This window comes from Sus scrofa, chromosome X (assembly GCF_054392235.1).
Source record: "Sus scrofa isolate SSC_HxYL_T2T_F1_AM1 chromosome X, Sscrofa_HxYL_maternal_Yorkshire_Landrace_v2.0, whole genome shotgun sequence".
In the NCBI taxonomy this organism is placed as follows: Eukaryota; Metazoa; Chordata; class Mammalia; order Artiodactyla; family Suidae; genus Sus; species Sus scrofa.
Genome location: NC_139401.1, coordinates 9,728,729 through 9,753,431, shown reverse-complemented (window position 1 = coordinate 9,753,431; position 24,703 = coordinate 9,728,729). Strand labels below are relative to the sequence as shown.

The window sequence follows — 24,703 nt, the reverse complement described above, 5'->3', positions numbered from 1 at the left end:
AGAACGCCACCTGCTGGTAGCCAGGAGGAAAGGAAAAAACAAGCCATAATCACACCATCCAAACTCAACCTCAAACCATTTCTAGGACAGGACCCTAATGGAAGTAATTTTATGGTGCACAAGAGTGCGTGACACAAATTTGTTTCTCCCTCCTTTTTTTTCTCTTTTCGATTTTTTGTTTGTTTGTTTGTTTTGGGGGGTTTTAGGGCTGCACCTGCAGCATACAGAAGTTCCTGGCCAGTGGTTGAATTAGAGCTGCAGCTGCTGGCCTACACTACAACAACAGCAACACCACATCTGAGCTGCATCTGCGACCAACACCAAAGCTTGTGACAATGGATCCTGAACCCACTGACTGAGGCCAGGGATTGAACCCGCATCCTCACAGAGACAACGTCGGGGCCTTAACCTGCTGAGCCATAATAGGAATTCCCGTTTCTCCCTCGTAAGTGGCGTCAAGGAAAGTCTGGTTCTTTCCTTGTACATAAGGGTGTGGCAAGCAGGCTAAAGGAAATGATTTTGTATGTTTTCCTCTCCTCCAGTAGAAACCACTAAAGCAGAGGAGTTTAATCCAGGCGTTCATATATGGTCCCTGTTATGACTTCTGGTTGAATACATTTTAAAAGGCAGATAATACCGATGAGATATGCTCAGCTTCAGAAGAAAAATTCTGGCTTCTCATCCAAGCAAGAACACACAAACAAGAACCCCTCTTGATTCCATTCCTTTCATTCCATGCTTAGAAACCCTGGTCACTCATTAGTGGCTTTTAGAGTCAGCCTAAACTGCATCTAACCCCCCTTCCATGGAGAAACTGGTTGTCTAGGGAAGGAAGATGTGTTAGGAAAAAGCCTAACAAATCCCCCACAGATGGCCCTCTATTTTCCTGGTCATTCTTAAGCCCTGATGACCTCTCCTCTCGAAACCTGTCCAGACTGTGGCATTTAGGGAGTCTGACAAACCTCTACTTCAAAACAAGGGCCCAACCCCATGGACAAGACCCTACCGCAACCAGATCTCACCTGTCCCCAAAGCAAAGGCAGGCCAGGAAGGACAGAGGACTTGGCGTGTGCTGGCCCTGTCCCCTTCTCTGTGCGGTGGCTCCTCTCAGAAGCCGGCTCCGTTCGGGTGACCTGCCTGCTGCCCACAGAGCCCAGCCCCCGAGAGCAAACAGCTCAACCAGCTCTGCTCACACACCCAGGTTCCAGGGAGCCCTCAGCCGCATGCCATTCTGGGTCTGATAAACCACACTGCCCGCTGCAGACACTCTCACCCTGAGATGCCAGAGGTGACGGCGACACTAACCCCAAGGCAGCCCGCCTGGATCCCGACTTACACACGCTCTCGGACCCAGAAATGAGCTTCAGGAGAACTCCTGGGAACAGTCACATCTCTAACTCTCACTGACCAATACTGCTGGACACCATCTCCATTTTGTAGTTTAAAAAAACAAAACAAAACAAAAACCCAACGTTTTAAAAGATTTCAAAATAAGCTTCCTGGTTTTCCCACAGGAGTTGATACGTATTTATTCACGGTGAAAGACAACCCTGAACCCTGTCTTCCTCTCGGCATCCTCACCATCTGCCTCCTGAATTTACAAGGTGCAGGCTCGGGACCAGGTCAGCGCCTGCCTGGCTCCCCAGCAGAGGGCCTGGGAGGCGGAAGACCCAAGCCGAGGGAAGTGCTGAGAAATCAGAGTATCTCTGAGTGTAGCTCAAACCACAGCAGCTCAGGAGGCCCTTCCCAGAGGGCTCTGCTTGCTGCCCCCTGGTGGCCAATGGTGGGTACAGAACAGGTCTCCCGTTCATGGGCTAAGTCTGTGGGATTCCACCTGCTCAGGCCAGCACTGATTGTAACACCCACCCAGGGACAGGGACACTTGATTCATGACATTATGAGCCACTTCTGGGGTAGGAACTTGGTGAGTGGCATGGATACCATCTGCTCCCCTGTGCCTCCTGGAGAGGACACCTGTGGAGTTAGCTCTGGACACTGACTGAGTTCAGGCCCCCTACAAGAGCTTGTACAGTTAAGGGACATGATTTAAGACAAGCCTATTGTCCCAAAAGACATACTGGATGGGAATGCTAAATAAATGCGGATGCCTGAAGACGCCTCCTCTTAGTAATGCAACTGCTTCTTGAAATCCCTCTCAAACTCATAGAAGAGAGAGAGGGAAAAAAATCCACACTCACTTCAGGCAGGAAAAAGAAGAAAAACACTAGCCTCCGCCTCAAGTCAACAGAGGTCATGCACTCCCCGCAAGCATGCCGTCCTGCTACTGTGGGCGGCTACTGTGCCCAGAGCAGCTCCTGAAAACCAGACCTGCACCTAAGCTGCAACTGTATCACATGCTCCACCCACCACACCCCCCCCCCCACTTCACTGGTTCTCCTTCCTTTCAGAGTTTAACAGTCTTACAAACCAATAAGGCATCTAAATGATGCCTGCATTCTTCCCCCTTTTTATGCATATGAATGTTCCCAGGCCAGAGGTTGAATTGCAGCTACAACTGGGGTCCACAACCATGGCAACACAGCATCCAAGCCGCATCTGTGACCTACCCCACAGCCTATGGCAATGCCAGATCCTTAACCCACTGAACCAGGCCAGGGATCAAACCTGCATCCTCACAAAGACAACATTGGGTCCTTCACCCACCCAGCCACAACAGAACTCCTGATGTCTGTATTCTGAATGGTAGAGAGCAGTGCTGGCCCGCAGATGAAGCCACACTTGCAAATACACAGGATGGCATCAGTAGTATCGCCTCTCTGTTGAGATACTTTTTTTTTTTTTTGCCTTTTCTAGGGCTGCACCTGCAGCATCTGGAGGTTCACAGGCTAGGGGTCGAATCGGAGCTATAGCCGCTGGCCTACACCACAGCCACAGCAGTGCAGGATCTGAGCCTCGTCTGTGACCCACACCACAGCTCACGGAAACACTAGATCCTTAACCCACTGAGCAAGGCCAGGGATCGAACCCGCAACCTCATGGTTCCTAGTCGGATTCGTTAACCACTGCGCCACGACAGGAACTCCTCTGTCGAGATACTTTAAGGGTCCAAAAAAAAAAGAGTTCCAGACTCTATAGCAGGGTGGGCCAACAGAACTTTCCATGATGCTTCAAACGGCCATGATGTGTGCTGTCCAGGGTGACAGCCATGACCCCTGTGGGGTACAGCTGAGGATTGGGTTTTATCACATTTTCACGAACTTACACTCCTGTGGCCACAGGTGACTGGGAGCTACTGTATTAAACAGTGCGGACACGCAGGGCTAGACAATTCCTTGCTGGGGGCCACGGTGTCCCTGGGCTCCACCCATTAGAGGCCAGGAGGAAAGGTGCCATCCTCACCTCCCACCGAGTGTGCCCTGTGGGCCAAACTCGCCCTCCCCCAGGCTGAGGACCACTGCTCTGGAGATGGAGCAGAAAATTCTCCCCTTCCGCGTCTCAGCTGTCCACAGGCACTAAGGAGGGCAAAAGGCCAAGGGTCAGCGGTCTTGACCGGTCCCTGCCTGACGACAGTCATCAACGCCTCCAGGCACGACAGACACTTCCACACATGGCCTCTGACAACAGCGCCACAGAATGCGGCCGGGTTTTGCTCTGCTCTGACAAAAAGTACACAGCACCTCAGCCTTTCCATACAGAAAGATCTAGAAAAAGAGGCGTGTGGACATATCGGACATAGGAAAAACACCAATTCAGCTTGAAGGTCTCATGCTTAGAGTAAACCTGATCCTGTTCACAAACAGAATTAACAGCTGGGGACACCCAGCCTCAGTGCGTCTATAGGTAACACAGAAATACCCTGCGAGGCTCAGATGAAGGGGACCTGGACGGCCTCCTGCCTCTTTCACCAGCCTCCCCCGCCCCCACACGGGACAGGAAAGCCCCCGGCAAGTTAGAAATGCAACTGAGCTGGAGCTGGGGGTTCTCCCCCAGGGAAGTCCCGGGGCCAACTTTAAAGCCGAGGAGGGGATGAGAAGCAAGGCGGCCGTGGTCCCCCACCCAGGGCTGAGGCTGGGAGGCCGGCCGGCAGGTGGTAGGGAGGCCTGAAAGCCAAGAAAGCATCAGGCCAGCGGCCCCAGACGGCACCTGGTGTTATTCTCGTCCTGGACCAGCAGCGGGGGTTTGTCTGTTAGCTTCTGGGGCGCGAACTGCGGTGACGGGGAGCGCGACGTCTCCATGGCGGCTGTCGGCAGGGGCCGGAACCGGGCCGGGAGCAGCGCTTCCCGCTGGGCACCGGCTGTGCGCTCCTCTACATGCGCCCCGCCAGGCTCCCCGGAGGGGCGAGCGGGCGCGGGCTGGGCGGCGCTCGGCTTTGCCACCGAGGCGCCGGCGCTGCGGGGGTGCTCCAAGCACACGTCCGGGGCCGCGGGGGAGGCCGGGGGGCAGGGCCTGCCGCCCAGGGGAGGGGCCGCAGGTGCGCCCGCAGCAGGTGCGCCCGCCGGGCCCCGGAAAGGCCTGGGCTCGCGCTTGGGCGGCGGCGGCCTCTGCGGGGCCGGCTTCTTGGCAAGTGGGGCGGCGCTCACGGGTGGAGGGTCCTGCCCCCGGGCGTGCGGGGCGGAGGGTGCAGGGTCCTCGGAGAACGTGTAATCACGCGGGAGGGTCCCGGCTCGGCTGCGGCCCTCCCGGGGCCCCTCAGGCACCTCAGACACCGGGGACGGCTTCTGTGCCCCTGGCGCGTCTTCCACACACCGGGCATCGGCTTGTCTAGGAGAAGAAGGAATAAAAATGAGTCAACGATTCCAATGAATGCGCTCTCCCCAAACAGGACGAGACCCTGACCTAGCCACCCTCCCTCAATCACCCTAAGGAAGTGAAGACACTGATGTCTCGCCCTCTGCCCCCGACAGCAACTCCTAGCGCAGGGCACCAAAGCCAAACACAGCGTGACGACCAGGCGGTGCGCTGGCATGTCATACCACCGGCCATGTATTAAATACACACCCATGTTACGGACACACACTCATGTTTGCACAAGCTGCTATGTGAGGGCCAAGAGAATATGCACAACCATTTTCAAAACCTGTGAAAATCCTCATGCTGCAAAATGCAAAAATAGGTACTTGACATGGCAACAATATTATTATGCGGCTTATTTTAGGAAACTGCCATATACAGAGATTGAACTTCCTAAGACGGGCAGCAAATAAATTAATAAAACCTTTAAAAACAGTAGTGTATTTTTTTTGCCTTTTGTCTTTTTGGGGACACACCCGTGGCACATGGAGGTTCCAACCGGAGCTGTTGCTGCCGGCTGACGCCACAGCCACAGCGACACCAGATCCAAGCCTCGTCTGAGACCTACACCACAGCTCACGGCAACACGGATCCTCAACCCACCAAGCAAGGCCAGGGATCAAACGTGTAACCTCATGGTTCCCATTCACCCCCACTGTGCCATAATGGGAACTCCCAGTAGCGTACTATTAAAAATGAGTAAAGTGGAGTTCCCATCGTGGCTCAGCAGAAACAAATCTGACTAGCATCCATGAGGACACAGGGTTGATCCCTGGCCTCACTGAGTCGGTTAAGGATCTGGTGTTGCCATGTGCTGTGGTGTAGGTCGCAGATGCACCTTGGATCCTGCATTGCTGCGGCTGTGGTATAGGCCGGCGGCTGCAGCTCTAATTCAACCCCTAGCCTGGAAACCTCCATATACCGTGAGTATGGCCCTAAAAATAAAAATAATTAAAAAATTTTTTAAAAAAAGAGAGAAAAGAGAGAAAAGCAAAGGCTTTCTTTTGGAAGCTGGAGCCGTGCAATCTTTCCATATTCATACATTTCCACATCTGTATCTATCTTTATATGATATGCACGTATATGCATGTACTTACATGTATGCGTGTGCGCCCCCCCCCACACACACACCTACAAAACACCATGCAGTCATGCTTCACATGCACATACGTCTACACTGTAAAGCTTGTGGGCATTATAACAACTATCACACTTGGAACAAAGCAGCCAGCCATGCCTTTGCTCTGGCAGCCGACACACTCTCTTCTGACCTGTCAAATAAAACGAGCCTCTTGTAGATCCTTCCGTTCAAGGGAAGGGCTGTTTTCCATCGAGAAGACCACCTCCGAGTTGCTGAAGGCGACTAACAAAGGCAGCAACTGGAGAACCAGTAGGGAGAGCACAGGCGCCCTAAGAGATGGAACCGATTCCCTAACGAGCTGGAGAGAAGACCTCCCCCTGCACACCTTGCATACCCAGCACACTCAGCACTCCCTTGGGGGCCAGGAGGTGTGCCTGCCTCCTGGGCCACAAGACCAGACCTGGGCCTTCCAGCTGCCCAACCCATCCAGGCAGCTACACTCGGTCAAGCGCATCATGCATGGCTCTCTTGCTATGTCCTCAGGAGAAAGGGCCCTTCTAGGTTCAAGGGCTGCTCTAGAGTAAAACCCAGACCATGCCTGACTCCCTGACTTCCCCGTCAGGCAGCTGGGGCTGCACCCTCCCTGGGCACGACCTCCAGCGCACACAGCAGCCCCTGCCCCAAGGCCAGCAGCTGGAAGGGCTCGGCATCTGCAGGAGGACAGGAGGGAGCGGCAGGCCCGCTGGCACCCTGAAAGGGGGCAGGTTTGTCCTCTGCTTCCCGGCTGAGAAAATATTAACCCAGCTGGACGAAGTCAGCTGTTTTTTATTATTGGTTTGTTTCTTTCTTTCTTTTTACAGATGCACCTGCACGTAAGGAAGCTCCTGGGCTAGGGGTCCAAGTGGAGTCACAGCTGTCACACAACATCACAGCCACGGCGACACCAGATCTGAGACACATTTGCAACCTACGCTGCAGCTGCAACGCCAGGTCCTTAAGCCACTGAGCAAGGCTAGGGATCAGACCCTCATCCTCACAGATCAACAATGGGTTCTTAACCCACCGAGCCACAATGGGAACTCCTAGGTGTTGCGGTTGTTTTTAAAATATGTATTGTGCATACACTGATAAAAAGAAATGTTTCACATTGAGGTCTGGGGGAGTCCCTCTGGGTTTACATGAATTAACCTGGATTTTACACTAACTAAAATGGCCTTTTTGTGGCCTATCCAACATATGCTGTTCATCTGCTTTAATTACTAAAGAAAGGATGTATTGACCAGAAGTGAAGAACGGCCACGTTAAAAATAAAGATGCAGGAGTTCCCGTCGTGGCTCAGTGGTTAGCAATCCGACTAGGAACCATGAGGCTGCGGGTTCAATCCCTGGCCTTGCTCAGTGGGTTAAGGATCCGGTGTTGCCGTGAGCTGTGCTGTGGGCCGCAGATGTGGCTCGGATCTGGCGTGGCTCTGGCATAGGCCGGCAGCAACAGCTCTGACTGGATCCCTAGCCTGGGAACCTCCATATGCCATGGGTGCGGCCCTAAAAAGATAGATAAATAAATAAATAAATAAACAAAGATGCAATGAATGCCTCCCTTTCTGATGATAAGACGCCCTTGTCAGGGGCCAAGTCCATCCCGACTCGCTGTGGACGTGCAGAAGTGTTTCTGTGAAACCCTGAAGGAACATATCCCTGACTCGTTAGCTGTTCTTCGTTTTGACGGGATATAAAACTGTGCTGAACACGAGGCTTCTCCAGCGCAGGTCCTCAGATCCATCTGAGAGGCATCTTGCGGGATACAGCTCTCGGTGTGGCTGAAATAAAACTCTCTTCTATCCTATTATAGATTGTTCATCAATTATTTTCATCAACAGCATGAAGACGGGATATTATCAAAATCACCTCCACAATGCAGGAGATGGTGGCAAGAATACAAAAACAACTGTCTGCTTACCAAACACAGAATGGCATTTAGACGTGGTCAAATGGACACCAGTCGGCAAAGGTGACTCACAGCTCAGATGTCCTGTCATGCACTACGGCATCGGGCCTGCCGCGGAGGAAGGACCCTAATTCAGGACGATTTACCAATGCCTTCCCCATATTTCACTTCAAAGAGCTGCGGGACACATGAACACTTTTTTCCCTCCTACTAAATCTCTTAAAATCTAGCATCTACAGACCTGGTGCTTAGTATTTAATACAGATCCACCACCTCACTGAAACAGAGAATCAAATTAGCTATAATTTACTTTAAAACCTTTGCCACCTTTGCCTTTGGCCACCTGGATTCACATTTAATACGTCGATTAAAAAGGATCTCTAGGAGTTCCTGCTGCAGAGCTGAGCTGCAGTGTCTTGGGAGCCCTGGGACGCAGGTTCAATCCCCAGCCCGGCACAGTGGGTTAAGGATCTGGTGTTGCTGTACCTGCAGCTTAGGGTGCAACGGCAGTATGGATCTCATCCTTGGCCCCAGGGAACTCCACATGCCATAGAGCGGCCAAAAGTTGCGGGGGGGGAGTTCTCCTTGCCAAGTGCGTCAGGCAGGATGTACTGAGATCTACCCAGAGAAGGGACAGAACTCACCTGTGGGAGCAAAGCCCCACTGACAGGCAGACAAGGACTGAGAGCAAAGGACATGCACACGGGCCAAAAGCTCTGCGGGACCGGAGGCCACTCTCCTCTCCAGGTAGCACGCGTGGGGCGGCCTGGTCGCATCTCATTCCACAAGCAAAGCTCCCTGCCGTCCATCCCACGCTTAACTTTAGAATTACATGAGCAGAGCAATTTCTAGACCAAGTCTGTCCCCTTATTTTTTCTTGGACTTCCTCCCAAACTTGCACAGTGAAAGCCATAAAACCCCTAACTGCTCCTTACTGTTCCAACTGTTAAGAAATCAGGGAAAATTAAAAAAAAAAAATAAGTCTAGATACTCATGTTGCAACAGAAGAAAGGCTGGGGGGAAAATGTAATGTATACATGTAAGGATACCCCTGACCCCCTTGCTGTACAGTGGGAAAATTAAAAAAAAATAAAATAAAATAAAATCACAACCTTAAAAAAAAAAAAAAAGAAAGAAATCAGGAAAGCAAGGTCCCCAAGCAAAAGGACCAAAGATGGGAATTAGGGTTCTGCTGGGGATCATAATCCAATCTGTTTCCCACAGATTCCAAGTGACTGCTTGTTAGATAATGTGAATAATTTGTGTGTGTCCACGTGTGTATCTGTATCATGTATGTTGTACTTGTGTCTGCACGGTACACACGTACCTGCATCTCTGTGTATATGTATAAATATCCCCTTTTTTGTATTTTCAAGGATAAAGTCAACGGTGAGAGTCAGATCCAGAGATACAAAGCAAAAAAACCCATGATGACTTAAGGACTTTGCCAGCAAATAAGCAAGTACACGCCTCCCCACACACACATTACAGGCAAACATAGGAGCAGGCAGACAGCTGCACAAAAGACAACTGAAAAGGAAGCCGCAGCCAGAGTCCCAGCAAGTGATGTGCAGCTTAGGTTGTTCACGCTCATGCCGAACATGCTTGGGACACGTTACCAAGGGGAGAGCAGCTCCTGGAGCAGGGAGCACGGGGCTCTAAGGAGCAGGGAGGACTGAGCTCTAAGGAGCAGGTAGGGATGAGCTCTAAGGAGCAGGGAGGACCAACCTCTAAGGAGCAGGGAGGACTAAGCTCTAAGGAGCAGGGAGGACTAAGCCCTAAGGAGCAGGGAGGACCAACCTCTAAGGAGCAGGTAGGGAAGAGCTCTAAGGAACAGGGAGGACTGAGCTCCAAGGAGCAGGGAGGACTCAGCTCCTGGAGCAGAGAGGAGCTGGCTCTAACCGGTTGAGGCTCCTGGAAACCCACAGCCCCCCCAAGGTTGGAGTCCAGCTGCTCCCCACTGCAACTGGAACAGAGAAAGATCTGAGCCAGGGCTGCAGAGCAAAACAAAATAGTCTCAAGGGGAGAAAGCGGAACAAAGGCCACATTAACATGCACGGCTGCCCAGCAACGTACACACCCTTTGAGAGGACACTGGCCTGTTAAGAACCCCCTAAATTTTACCTTAAAAAGATGTTAAAAGCTATATATCAAAGGCTCTTAAATTTCCATCAACACTGCCTGATTTCACTCCTACTGTGCAGAGAGCCAGCTCGGTGTCTAAGTGCAATCTGCAGCTCTGAACACAAAGCTTTATTTCCAGATGCCATCTGTTCCAGATGCCAGCCTGTGACGTCACTGGGCTCCTTTCTCGGGTCCCCGTGTTCTGCTCCCTGCCTCCCCATCTTTTTCACAGCTGGCCGCTCATCCCACAACCTGCAGCTCCACCAGCCCTGCTGTCCAATTACTGTATCATTTGCCACGTCCACTGTCATCCCAGGGCTGCGTGCCTCTGTGGCGGGCAGGGAGCCGGTGTCCTTCTCCAGGGCCTCGAAGGCCAAAGCTAGTCGCACGCACTAGGTTGTGCCACAGCCTGGGGGGCCGTTACACACAAAACGCAGGTGTGGCTTTCCGTCGCCACGCAGAACAGGGAGCGGGGAAGCCACATTTTCCAGAGATGCAGGCAGTCAGGTTCTTAGCAGTGGGACCTTTCCGACAAAATGAAACGTTTTTGGTCCATCCTGCAATCACTAACTCACTGCTGTTCTGGAAACAGGGTGAACCATGATCTTCACCCCGAAAGAGGACCATTTCTGGACGCTTCTGGCCAACCTAGGTAACACACCCTGCAGCCTCCTACCTTCCCAGGTACTTCTGGAATCAATGACTGGAAAGGCATGCTCGGCCAAGGTGACCTGCGCCCTCGCCTGTGGCACGAGGCTGCTGTTCTGGGGTCCGAGGCCACTGGCGAGTGAATCGCAGGCCCTGCAGGCTTGTGGTGGGAGGCAGCGGCGGACAGCACCCTTGGTGTGGAAGGGTCTGCATGGGGGCTCCTACCGCGTTCAGCACCTCCCAGGAAAGGGCCGCCCCAGTGGAGGAGCTGATCTGAAAGTACATCCCGTGCCAGCAACTCCCCACAACATAAGCCACCAAGCATCCCAGCCAGCAGCCCCCACCCCAGGGCGCTCGCGGGTACCAATGGCACCCTCTGCACGATGCAACTGCCTCATTTCCACGACGGAAGGAGAGGGAAGACAGAGCGGGTTCCTGGCAATAACAACCCTGACACGGAACCAGCACCCCGTCCAGACTAGCAACGGACAAGGGGGCTGCCGGGTCTGAGGTGGTCCAAGGCAGGACTCGGGTGTGTGCTGCAGAACCAGGGCCCCGCCCTGCGCACACAGAGCGGAATAACCTCAGGGCAACCAGGGTGGGGCCTGAGGGCTGCCTTCCAACACGGGCACGCTTTCATGCGTGCCTCGGGTTCACCATGCAGCTGGAGGCTTTGAGAAAGCAGGCGCCCATCCAGTTGTGGCAGGTGTGAATCTCAGGGGCGCTGTGAGGCGTTGAACTGTTTACCAGAAATCACAGGCATCGGCATGTCGGGATGTCTCGGACGTTGGCAGTCAGATGTCTAAAACCAGACAGTGATGCGCCTGGGGCTGAGCAAAGAGCCGGGCGGCTGGGCGAACATGGGACACCATGCTGCTCCACGTGCATGTCTCCTGTGTGGGCTGCTGGTGTCTCCACGCATCTTCCTGTCCGCCAGGAATTCCAGCAGAGACCTATCACCTTGGGAACGTGCAGGCTCTCTGTCTACACAGCACCCCATATAAGCCAGATGAGGCAGGAAAAGGAGATGGGGGCCAGGCATGGGAGCCCAAGAGCGGCCATCAACCAACCATCCACTTGTCAACATAGAGAAGGACGTTAGAAACAGTGGCGTTCCCGACTGGGATCCATGAGGATGCAGGTTCGATCCCTGGCCCCACTCAGTGGGTTAGGGACCCCATGTTGCTGTGAGCTGTGGTGTGGGTCGCAGATGTGGCTTGGATCCCACGTTGCTGTGGCTGTGGTATAGGCCAGCAGCCGCAGCTCTGATTCCGCCCCTAGCCTGGGAACCTCCATTTGCCACAGGTGTGGCCCTAAAAAGTAAACAACCAACCAACAAGAAGCAGCAGGTCTGACTCACAGATGCCTAGGACTGAGGACATCACCACGCTCTCCTGCCCGGGTGGGAGCAGGCACCGGCAGTCCGACTATCCTTCTCTCCCAGCTTCCAGGCAGGCAAGCAACACTCAGCAAACGGATGCACAGATACTCGCGAGGCTGAAGGACAGAGCCGTGCCTCCAAGCTGGGCTCCAACTGTGGGTTCAGCAGATGCACCTTGCAGGAGGACGGGAGCCCGAGTCACCCTTCGCCCGCTCGTTTCTTTACTGCAGCCTCTCCACGGAAGATTTCCTCGGCGCCCGCCCCCCGAGAGGCTCCCCTCCCCACGAAGCCTGTGCCGTGTGGGAAAGCACTTCTTTTAGAAATCTGGATGAAGTGTTATTTCGCCAGTGTCTTAGCAGATGGAGAAAAAGGTCTGCTGCTTCCTCTGGGTTTATTTCTGCTTTGCAGGCAGGCGGAGGGTGAAGTGAATGAAGTCCAATGCGCCGGGTGTCATTTGCGGTTCTGTGGGGAAGGACGGATTCAAAGAGTCCACTCCCAGAGGGTCCCAAACCCAGTGAGGAAAGGCGCGGATGTGCGGAGGCGCTGGCGCCCAAGAACAGAGGCGACCTGGATGTGGAGATTCTAATCCGGGACAGCCCCTCAAATGCCCAGCTCTGTGTTCAGAACACGTTTCCAGAATCGATTCCAGGCCTCTCTCATTTCCGAAGCTTGGAGACCTTCCTTCTCGGTCCCAAGATGTGACAGTTGGGAGCCTTTTTTTTTGGAGAAAATCAGGCAGCTCCTCTCTGCCAATCAAAGTTCAGGACAGTTTCTGGTGTGAAATTACTTTTCAGAAGAGTGGAATCGCAGAGGCACAGACAAATGGACTGGAAAAGAGGTTTTCATGTGAGCGAAGTTTTCTCCTGGCATTATTTTACTTTCTGTCCAAAAAACACTCAGCAGACACAGGCTTTCTGCACACCGGCGGCCGATCTGGAATGTTCTCAGACCTGGCTGAGCTGATGTGATCAGGATTTCTGGGGAAGCGGGGCTGGCTACAGATGATGCTTGGCCACCAGCCGTAGAGGGCGGTCCGAGTGTGCCCCGTCTGAGCACACCCTGCCAGTCTGACCATGTGACCTGGCAGGACAGGATCTGTCCGGAGAAGCTGGGGGACAGAAGAGAGTCCTCAGGGACCCCAGAGTCCCAGAAGAGACCTGCCAGCTCTTCCAGCGGGCGTTCAGAGCCCTCAGCTCCGCTGCACACAAGGTCAGCCAGGCCCACAACCAACACCCAAGGTGGAAAAAAAAATGCAAAGCATCGACAGGAGAGCCAAGAGAGCCAGCTCCCTCTGCGTGGACCCCTGGTTCCTGCTGCATCCGTGGGAAACTACCGCGGCCTGCTTCACATCAATATACCAGGCTGTCTAGAGGACCAAACGGATACATTAAAAAGGACCCCTAACCCGCAGAAAAGAACAGAGGAAACTGTAACAAGTAGCAGAGGCTTTCCTACCTTCCCAAGCATCAAGTCTCCTTTCCCATATTTGCTTCCTTGCAAAACAAAACAAAACAGAATGCTGCAAACACACAACCCCCTGCCTTCCCTCCCACCCAGAACAACACCTGTTCTGATGGGGGGGAGAGCCAGGTAATGGTATTATTCTTCATTTTTGGTTTTAAAGCTTTTTTTGTTTTTGTTTTTTTGTTTGTTTTTGTCTTTTTAGGGCCGTACCCACGGCATACAGAGGTTCCCAAGCTAGCAACACAGGATCCAAGCAGCATCTTCGACCTATACCACAGATCACGGCAATTCCAGATCCTCAACCCACTGAGCAAGGCCAGGGATCAAACCCTCAGCCTCAGGGATCCCAGTCAGACTCATTTCCGCTGACCCATGAGGGGAACTCCTGATTTTAAAGCTTTTTTTTTTTTTTTTTCTTTTTTCTTTTTAGGGCCACACCCACGGCATATGGAGGTTCTCAGGCTAGGGGTCCAATTGGAGCTACAGCTCCCGGCCTACACCACAGCCATAGCAATGTGGGATCCAAGCCGCATCTGCGACCTACACCACAGCTCATGGCAATGCCTGATCCCTAACCTCGGGATCGAACCTGCAACCTCATGGTTCCTAGTCAGATCTGTTAACCACTGAGCCATGACAGGAAGTCCCGATTTTAAAGCTTTTTAAGTGAGAACGTTTCCACTGAATGTGGGAGAGAGCAGATACAGCCAGTCCTGCAGTATGTGAGCATCCTTTTCGGTTCGCAGCCAATTCTGTCTCTGCACCCCACCCTCCAAGTCTCCTCTGGAGGACTCCCATGACTGGCGATGACTGCAGACCCACGGATCGAAGCTCTCCTGACATGTCCTCTGTCAGGGAGCCAGGCCTGGCCAGAGGTGGGGGGTGGTGAGCCAGTGCTCCCCGCAAACCTGTGTCTGAGAAAGCCTCCCAGGCAGCCTGGCTGTCCTGCCCAGGTCAGCAAGCTCGGCTTGGCGGGGCCTCGCCTCCCAGGGAGTGGGGGGACAGCGCCAGGAAGAGGGAGACCTGACCTATTTGGGAGAGGGTCTGGTGAGTACTGACCTTTTGGGCCATGCCTGCAGCCCGTGGAAGTTCCTGGGCCAGGGACCAAACCCGCACCACAGCAGTGACAACACCGGGTCCTTAACCACGAGGGCCACCAGGGAACTCCCTGGTGAGTTCTTTTTTTAAAGCAATGATTTCATTACTTTTCTGGCTGCCTATTTTTAGCTGCTAGCAGGAAGGTCTCTCGTGACCATCTGTCCACCTGTAAACCCAAGTGGAGCTTCACAAACTGTCATTCAAAGTTGGGACAGAAGGAAAAAATCACGTCTGAGCCGCCATGATCAAGATCACATTATTATGACAGACAGACAGTCAGAATTTTTGGAGGTTTAGATTGTGTCATTAAAAATATTTTTTTCCTTTTGGCCACAGCCTGTAGTGAGCGACTTGAGGTGGGGTCTTGGTTCCCCGTCTGGGGATTGAACCTGGCCGCAGTGGTGAGTCCTAACCACTAGCAGGGACCTGCCAAGGTTGTATCATGTTCATTAGGTGTGCCCTACAGCTATAAAAATGTATGGAGTTCCCGTGTTGGCACAGTGGAAATGAATCCGACTAGCATCCGTAAGGACGGAGGTTCAATCCCTGGCCTTGCTCAGTGGGTTAAGGATCCGGAGTTGCCATGAGCTGTGGTGGAGGTTGCAGACACGGCTCAGATCCCGTGTTGCTGTGACTGTGGCGTAGGCCGGCGGCTACAGCTCTGATTCAACCCCTGGCCTGGGAACCTCCATATGCCACAGGTGCAGCCCTAAAAAGACAAAAGAAAAAAAAAAAAATGTAAAAGCCACAAACATGACGGCACAGGTGACAAGCAATACAGGAATTGGGGGTCACTGAGTCCTTGTACTTTACGTGTACATGTGGTCCTGAACCACTTCAGGTTTTTGCTTTTTTCTATTTATGTATTTATTTTTGTCTTTTGTCTCTTTAGGACCGCACCCCTGGCATATGGAGGTTCCCAGGCTAGGAGACTAATTGGAGCTGCAGGAGCCAGCCTATGCTACAGCCGCAGCCACACCAGGTCCAAGCCGGGTCTGCGACCCACACCACAACTCATGGCAACACCAGATCCAGGACCGCATCTGTAGCATATGTCGGTTCCCAGGCTAAGGGTCCAATCGGAGCTACAGCTGCCGGCCTACACCACAGACACAGCAACGCCAGATCCGAGCCTCGTCTGAGACCTACACCACAGCTCACGGCAATGCTGGATCCTTAACCCACTGAGCATGACCAGGGATGGAACCCGAAACCTCATGGTTCCTAGTCGGAGTCATTTCCGCTGTGTCACAACAGGAACTCCCAAGGTATCACTTTCAAACCATAAAATTCACTGACAATTCGAAGTGTCCTGTTTGAAGTTTGGGTAAATGTAGAGAGCTGTGGAGCTCCCGTCGTGGCTCAGCAGTAACAAACCCGACTTGTACCCAAACCTGCAACCTCATGGTTCCTAGTCGGATTCGATAACCACTGCGCCACGACGGGAACTCCTATTTATGACATTTAATTTTGATAGCAACACCATCTCACAGTAACTCGTCCAGAGCGTTCAAATGTCCTGGGTGCTAGATGCCTCGTGAGGGTCATTTCAAACCTCCCCTGCGTCTGCGTACCCAATTCTGCAGACGTGCATGCTGTGGTTAGAGTCCGCATGGAAGCTGGGGGTGTTTCCCTCTCTCCCTCCCAACTTCCCATCTCCTCACCCCTCAACTCAAGGCCACTCTGCACACCTTCACCTCCCAACCCCCCTCTCGTCCTCCCCAAGCCCCCTGCCAATCCGCAGTGATCCCAGCCCTGCACACACACTCTGGCTGAAGACCCTGCCCTGACCCCGCACCAGGGGTTCCCTTATCCCTGCTCTGATTCGAGATCTTCAGAGGCCCCTCCATCAAGCACTTCCCCAGCTTGTTAACAAAGAAGCCTCTCTTCCTCTGAACCCCGATAAGGATTTTATCCCTTCGTGTGTGTCCCCAAATTGTACTTAATTCACCTGACATTTTCATTCAGCATCATTAGACCAACAGCACCCACTTCTGCCTTGTCTACACCCGTGGTCCAGGACCTACCAGTGCCCGGCACAAAGCTGGGTTCAGCGAAGGCCCAGTGAGGTCGCAGGAGGGAGGGAAAGGGAGAGGAGAGGGCAGAAGGCAAGGCTGGCAGGCTGGTTCTCTCCGACCTTCTGGCTGGCCTACAACACAGCCATTTACACTTAGGCTCTGGACCGAATGTCTGTGTTCCCCCAAATTCCTTTTTTTTTTCTTTTTTTGCTTTTTAGGGCTGCACCTACAGCATATGGAGGTTCCCAGGCTAGGGGTCCAACTGGAGCTGCAGCTGCCGGCCTACACCACAGCCACAGCAACATGAGATCTAAGCCACGTCTGCGACCTACACCACAGCTCACAGCAATGTGGATCCTTAACCCACTGAGCGAGGCCAGGGATCGAACGTGCAACCTCACGGTTCCTAGTCAGATTCGTTTCCGCTGTGCCACGACGGGAACTACCCCCCCTCCCCAAATTCTTATGTGGAATTCTAACTCCCAACATGATGGTACCAGGCGGCAGGACCTCCGGGAGGTGATCAGGTTGTGAGGGTGCAGCCCTCACGAGCGGCAGGCGTGCCCTTAGGAGACACAAGACGGCCTGCTCCCCGATCCCTGCTCTGCACCACGTGAGCACACAGCAGGACCACAGCCAGCTGCAAACCAGGGAACAGTCCCACGTGGCCCTGAATCGGCCAGCAGCTTGATCCCGGCCCGTGAGAAATTGAGGACCGGTGTCAGACCCCCCAGGCGTGCGGTCACGTGTCACCTGTCGTACCAGGAGCGGGGAAGCCCCTTCAAGGGAGGTTCTCTGTGCCTGACGTGGCTTGGCAGGCTCCTGGCCGCATGCCAGTGACCAGGCCGATGATGTACGACGGCCTCGAGACCCCTCCCCTGAGAAGGCAGCTCTTCAGAGCGGCTGGAGGCCAGCGTGCCTGGGCGGAAGGCCTGGGAGCGGACTGGGGCTCCCTCCTCTCGTCCGTGACAGGTGGACGGATGGTCCCAGCTCGACTCCCACCTGCCTTCCTGCAACGCTGCCACCAACACCACCGTGACCGCCACAGGAACGGGTCCGAGCAGCAGATCCAATTAGACTGACCTGCCCATTAAGGACAATGGGAACCAACTTAATTTTCCACGAAACAAGGACCGGAATAAAAATATTAACTGAGTATTGGAGAAGCACTTGCTGTTTTGAATCTATTTAATTCTTGTTATATAGCCTCTATTTATTTTATTTTGACAAGTTTATACGCTCCATGAGTATAAATGTCTTGAGGTGGCTTAGCAGAGAAAAACACAGCATGAGCATTAAAATGAACATAAAAATAGCCCAACAGGAGATAATTTTTTTCTTAAAAAAAAAAAAAAAAAAAAAGTAGGCACAAGAGTGGAAAAGCACCACAAACATGCCTGTGGTTAGGGTAGATGTGCCTCAAACATGACCCTGAGATTCCCGTCCAAAAGCAGAGGGAAGGTGGAGCTCCCCTTGTGGCTCAGCAGGTTAAGAACCTGACTAGTGTCTATAAGGATGTGGGTTTGATCCCTGGCCTCACTACATGGTTAAGGATACTATGGCATAGGTCAGAGAGGCAGCTTGGATCCAGAGTCACTGTGGCTGTAGCATAGACCCACAGCTGCAGCTCAGATTTGACCTCTAGCCCCTTGGGAACTTCCATTTGCCCCGGTGTGGCCCTAAAAACAAAGGGGTGGGTGGAGGGAGGGTGATGGTGGTTATGGGGAAACTGAGCATTTCTTGATTCTCTGGAGGAGACAAATTGAGTACCAACCTCCATCTGGAGAACTAAAGCACTCCTGAGAAAGCAGAGCACACCCATCTTCCCCATGGGGACACAAAGCCAGGAGCCTAAGTGACCCATCTGATCTCCTAACTAGGATTTCAACACTCAAATTCCGACTCCTGCTTTCTCTCCGCACCATCACATCAGACGTGCATCTGAAAGCCCTGGCTTCCTCCCTTCCTAGCAGCTTTATCTTCATTGCAAAGCTGGAGGGTATTTCAGATGCTGGTCTACACCTCACAGGGAACTCATACCCACACAGTCCTGGGAGGTCACCCTTTCTGCAAACGCTAAGCAGAGTGCACAGCCACAGGCACCAATGGTCACCTGAACACAGACTGCACAAAGGCACCAGGCAATGGTGATGATACAACAGTTAAAAACACCTGTCTGTCATATGGATGGCCAAAAAACACATGCAAAGATGTTCAACATCACTCAGTATTAGAGAAATGCAAATCAAAGCCACTCTGAGGTACCACCTTACACCAGCCAGAATGGCCATTATCAAAAAGTCTACAAACAATAAGTGCTGGAGAGGGTATGGAGAAAAAGGAACCCATACACTGTTGGTGGGATTGCAAATTGGTGCAACCACTGTGGAAAACAGTATGGAGATGCCTCAGAAAACTAAAAAGAGAACTACCATTTGATCCAGCAATCCCACTCCTGGCCATCTATCCAGACAAAACCATGACTCGAAAAGACACGTGTACTCCAATGTTCATTGCAGCACTATTTGCAAGAGTCAAGACATGGAAATAACCTAAATGTCCACTGACAGAGGAGTGGATGAAGAAGCTGTGATACATATGCACAATGGAATATTACTCAGCCATTAAAAGGAACGAAATACCAGCATTTTTAGCAACCTGGACGGACCTAGATATTATCATGCTAAATGAAGTCAGTCAGACAATGAGACACCAACACCAAATGCTTCCACTGACATGTGGAATCTGAAAAAAGGACACAATAGACTTCTTTGCACAACAGATACTGACTCACAGACTTTGAAAAACTTACGGTTTCCGAAGGAGAGAGGTTGGGGGTGGGGCAATGCTGCGGGTTTGGGATGGAAATGTTATGTAATTGGGTTGTGAGGATCACTGTACAACTGTAAATGTAATAAATTCATTGAATAATATAAAAAAACTCATTTAAAAAAAATAAAAATAGGAGTTCCCATTGTGGCTCAGTGGTTAACGAAACCGACTAGGAATTGAGACTGTGGGTTCGATCCCTGGCCTTGCTCAGTGGGTTAAGGATCCGGGGTTGCCGTGAGCTGTGGTGTAGGTCACAGATGCAGCTCGGATCCCGTGTTGCTGTGGCTCTGGCGTAGGCCGGTGGCTACAGCTCCAATTGGACCCCTAGCCTGGGAACCTCCATATGCTGCGCGAATAGCACTAGAAGAGTCAAAAAAAAGACAAAAAAATAAAATAAAAATAAAACCTGCCTATTATCCACCTCAATAAAATGATTGCTTTAACTAAAACAAACAAACAAACAAACAAAAAACACCTATCTGTGAAAAGCATCTAACCACACCAGTCAGAATGGCCATCAACAAAAAGTCTACAAACAATAAATGCTGGAGAGGGTGTGAGAAAAAGGGAAGTCTCCTACACTGTTGGGTGGGAATGTAAGTTGCTGCAGCCACTATGGAAAACCGTATGGAGGTTCTTTAAAAAAGTAAAAAAATAGAAGTACTATATGATCCGGCAATCCCACTTCTGGGTACACTTATCCAGAAAAGATGAGAACTCTAAGTTGAAAAGATGCACACACCCCAATGTTCATAGCAAGACTATTTACAATAGCCAAGACATGGAAGCAACCTAAAGGTCCACTGACAGCTGAAGAAATAAAGAAGATGTGGTACATAAACACACTGGAATATTACTCAGCCATAAAAAAGAACAAAACAATGCCATTTGCAGCAACATGGATGGACTTGTAGATTAATCATACCAAGTGAAGTCAGATAAAGACAAATATCACTTATATGTGCAATCTGAAAAATGATACAAATGAAATTATTTACAAAGCAGAAACAGACTCACAGACATAGAAAACCAACACGGTTGCCAAAGGGGAAAGCGGGAAGGATCAATTAGAAATTTGAGATGAACAGATACACACCACTAAATATAAAATAGATAATAAGGACCTACTGTATAGTACAGGGAACTATATTAATATCTTGCAATAACCTATAATCGAAAAGAATCTGAAAAAGTATACAGATATATATATACACACACATACGCATAAACACACATAACAATCATTGTGCTGTACCACTGAAACACTGTAATTCAACTATACCTCAAAAAAAAAAAAAAAAAAAACCCAAAAAATCTAAACTTAACCCACCATCAAAGTTAGGAAAGCACACAACACACCTTGGAGATACTTGCAACCTCAAGAACGATGATCAAGGACGTCCCTGCCTTTTGCAGCAGGACCCACACAAGATGCCAACAGTAATGCAGGCAAGAAAAAATACCAACAGCTATGCGATAACACGCAAAGAAGCTGCACTGTGCTAGCCCCCAAGGAAATGCAGGTTAAAAACACAACGGCTTTGCCTATCAACGCCCAGGATTTTGAAAAGGTCTAGCACGGACAGGGTTTGGGGAGACGCAAGCCTGGCCAAGGCTGTGGTGATGGGGTAAACACGGATGCACACCTTACAGAGGCAACTTGAGGGTATGTTCCAAACGACCGCCTGGCAGTTCCATTTCTAGAATGTGAGCCTAAGGAAACTGGCAGCTAAGAGCCCACCTATTTCACCGTAAGATACCCTCTGTGGTGGCACACATCACCGTGAATGACAGGTCCCATCAGATCTGCAACGTTTCCATGGAGCAGCGTACCTGCACGTGCAAGCACCGCATGCGCACAATACGTACAGGGGTACCACATGTGCAACAGCCAACCTTCGCGGTGAAAAAAGGACTTGGCCGTGGATACCGTTCTCCTTTCTACAGTGGCCTCTCTGGATGCTGAGGGTGAGGGCGCATCTTTTACTGTCTCCATTCCTCTTTGCAGAAGCTTGCTATTTGTAATTAAAAACTGTTTTCACTGGACAGAGAAAGACAGGTATCCTAGGATATCACTTACGTGTGGAATTTAATTTAACGGGATGCAAAAGAACATATTTATAAAACAGAAACAGACTCGCAGATTTCAAAGCCAGTCTTAGGGTTATGATGGGGGAGTCAGACCCCGGCAGCGGGGAGGAGGAGTAATTCGGTGGATGAGCATAACACACATACACGACTGTATAAAACACCTAATCAACAAGAATCTACTGTGTAGCACAGGGAAATCTATGCAATAGTTTGTAATAACCTATGAGAAAAAAAGAAAGAGGTGATAAATTCATATAGATAGATAGGACAGACGTACTTTGCTGTACACCTGAAACGAATACAATGCTGTGAGTCAACTATACTCCTATACAATTAAATTTTAATTAATAAAACAAGGGAGGTTTTTTTTTTTTTTAAAAGGGGGGAGGGGATGATATTAAAGACTGTATACCACCATCTAGGAAGCAGAAACCCCAGCCAAGCATAAGTCCAGGCTCTCAAAAGACATGCCTCAAGCTTAAGGAGCCATTTTTAAAATATTGGGCAAGTCTGTGGTACCAGAGATTAAAACATAGCTAGAAAATATCACCACCTCTGTAAATTAGGATAAAGCCATCTGCATTAAGCGTCTCCCTTTCAGCACAACCGCACATGACCGAAAATTCTGAAAATCCCACATCTCAGAATATGATCTGTTACTCAGCTGAACCATATTTAGAAATGCATTATTTACTTAATAGGCTTCAGATGTGTGTTACACAGGAACGTTTACTTTAGTCCTATGGAAGATGTCTATCATACATACATATCTATGCAGATAAATTGTACCTACATACCTACCTATGTATGTCTACATACATTCGCATGCGTGTGTTGAAACATGAAGCACAGTCCTACAATTTCTAGTTACTCTACCTTTGAGGGCCTTCGAATAATGTTTAAGGGCCCCCTGGCAAGACTCCTTCAACAAGAAATGTCATGTAAGTTACACCGAAGAGAACTGCCTTTCTTTATCACAGAGCACCTAAGCAGACCTAACTGTCAAGGACGTCCCCACTGCATCAAGACACCCCTGCAGGCAGGAAACTCTCAAAGGGCTGTGTGGGTGGGTGGGTGGGTGTCAGTCAGAGAGAGAGACAGACAGAGACAAAGAGACAGAGACAGGTCATCTTTCACATTAATGCTGACAGCAAATGAGTAAAACAATACAACCTACAGGCCTGGATGTGCCCTTGAAGGGGAATTCAAGTCCCTGGATTCTCTGAGAATCAAAAATGATTGTGGCTCCAAGGGTCCCTAGAACCATTTAATCCAAGCTCCCTATTTCATGGACGAAGAAACAGAAGGTCGCATCCACGCATGCCTGGGACCTGTGTCCGCAGTTTCTCAGGCTGGTTAAGAGGTCTCTGCAGTACATCACCCCACCCCCCTGGAAGCCGCCCCCCCCCCCCCAATGCCTTCTCTGCCTTCTCACTGCATTGCTGGCTCACTGGCCTGGCGACGGGACCATCCACAAAAGAGCAGGTTTAGGATCTTCCACGGGTCTACATGCCAGGCTGTGCTTATCGGTAGGACTGTCAACACCCGAGGTGGTTGGACTTAGCAGAAACTCACAGATGAAAAACCAGCCACAGTGCAGGCAAGGGCTCCCCATTCAGTAGCCGTGGGAATCACTGAAGCCCCGGGCTGCTCTGTAACATGCCTACCGTACCCACGCTGGGAGGTCCAGGTGGTATACCCGACAGGGCTCTGAGAACTTTAAGGAATGAACACAAAGGATTTTGCAAGCATTTTTGTAAAAGTGAAAAACAAAGTAACTGAGGATCTCGTGAGACATCCAGGGGTGTGTACAAGCCTCCCGGAAACGACTTGTCTGCCAAACCTGCGGGAGGAAAAGGCAGCTAGAAAACACCAGTGTCCGGGGTGAAACGGGCTGATCTGGTGGACACAAAATGCCAGCTCGTTTCTACTGCTTTCCCCACCTAGAGCTTCTTAAATTTTACTGCATAGAAGAGGCAGAAAATTAAAGGCAGCGAGAGTAAAGCAGGTGCATTCTGAAGGCCACAGGCAACGTTAGCTCCCCCAACCTCCAAAATCCAAGAGGCAGTTGGGGAGCAGCCAATTAATGCGAAACAAGCAGCCGTCAGCCTTCATTTACAGGCTCGTCTGTCACCCAGCTGGGGCAGGAGACCCTTATGCCACATGTCTGGTCAACACCAATAGGGATGGTTATTTCTACTACCCCTTTAAAAAAAAAAGTCTTCAGTGTGTTTTATTCATGTATTCATCCATGAAAATACCCCTGTAAATATGTTTCCTTAAGGAGCGTAGGTTGGTGGGTATGTGAGAGAGGAAAGGTGTGAAATGGTTTTTTCCACCCTGCACGACAAACACAAGCACAGAGATGTTCAATGTCCCACCATCCAGGAAATACTCTTCTGCAACATGATCATAAAAATATTTGCAATAGCCGCCCACAAAGATTCTGCTCTGTAAGGCAAAGAAAGATGCGAGCCGCTCATCAAATCTGTACCAAATCTTCCATTATTTCCCAACACGTTAAGAGAGTTTCCCGTTGTTCATTCTCTAGGTCTTCGCACAACACATTCGGCAGCAGGTTGTTTCGCTATGAATGCCGCCGAGTGGATTTCTAAAAATGTTTCTCCCAATTCCTTTTCCTTTTTACCTTTCAGCTAAGCATGAAGACTACACATCCATTTCAAAATGACTCCTACCCACGTGAGGCGGGCAATGCAGACCCAGACTGCGTGTGTGCGTCTGTGCAGCACATACATGCAGCAATTTCCCTGGGAAAACGGCATCCTTCCTCTGCACACGCGAAACGGTGCTTTCGTAAAGCAAATGCATTGCACTCACTTAGACATGTGGTCCAAAGTACCATTTGTTTCATTTATCACAATAGAAAAGGCCAAACGACTCCCCCAGCACATGTACAGTGAAACCACAGGAACCGCATGCCTCTACACAGTCACAATCACACCAAAGAGAACAAAATCCGAGAAGTGCAAGCTGCTCAGAGCCACCCTGATTGCATTTTCCCCATTTACATATTTGCATTGCAATCAGCAGGCAACGTGTGATTTGACCCCCCCCAGGCATTTTTTTCAGGACTCAACACGCACACCTGATTTCGCCGCTTTTTTCATTTCGATGTGGCTGACTCACCATTTCCTTCCTATATCCACATCCAACACCTTCATCGTGAAAATGCTTGTTCGTTACGGCGACGGAGAAAGAAAAGGCAGAGCCAGGGAAGGGTCTTCACACAATGCTGGCGTCCTCCCGCCA

General features: G+C 50.9%; 1 protein-coding gene across 3 annotated transcripts in view; it reads right to left on the bottom strand.

The window, feature by feature from the left end:
* Positions 1-24,703, bottom strand: part of LOC146394462 (shroom family member 2) — a 153,817-nt gene that overhangs the window by 15,285 nt on the left and 113,829 nt on the right. For all 3 annotated transcript variants that reach the window (XM_085007093.1, XM_085007094.1, XM_085007095.1), the window contains one exon: positions 4,105-4,722. In XM_085007093.1, the coding sequence (XP_084863219.1) occupies positions 4,105-4,722 (618 nt within the window). The remainder of the gene's footprint in view (positions 1-4,104; positions 4,723-24,703) is intronic.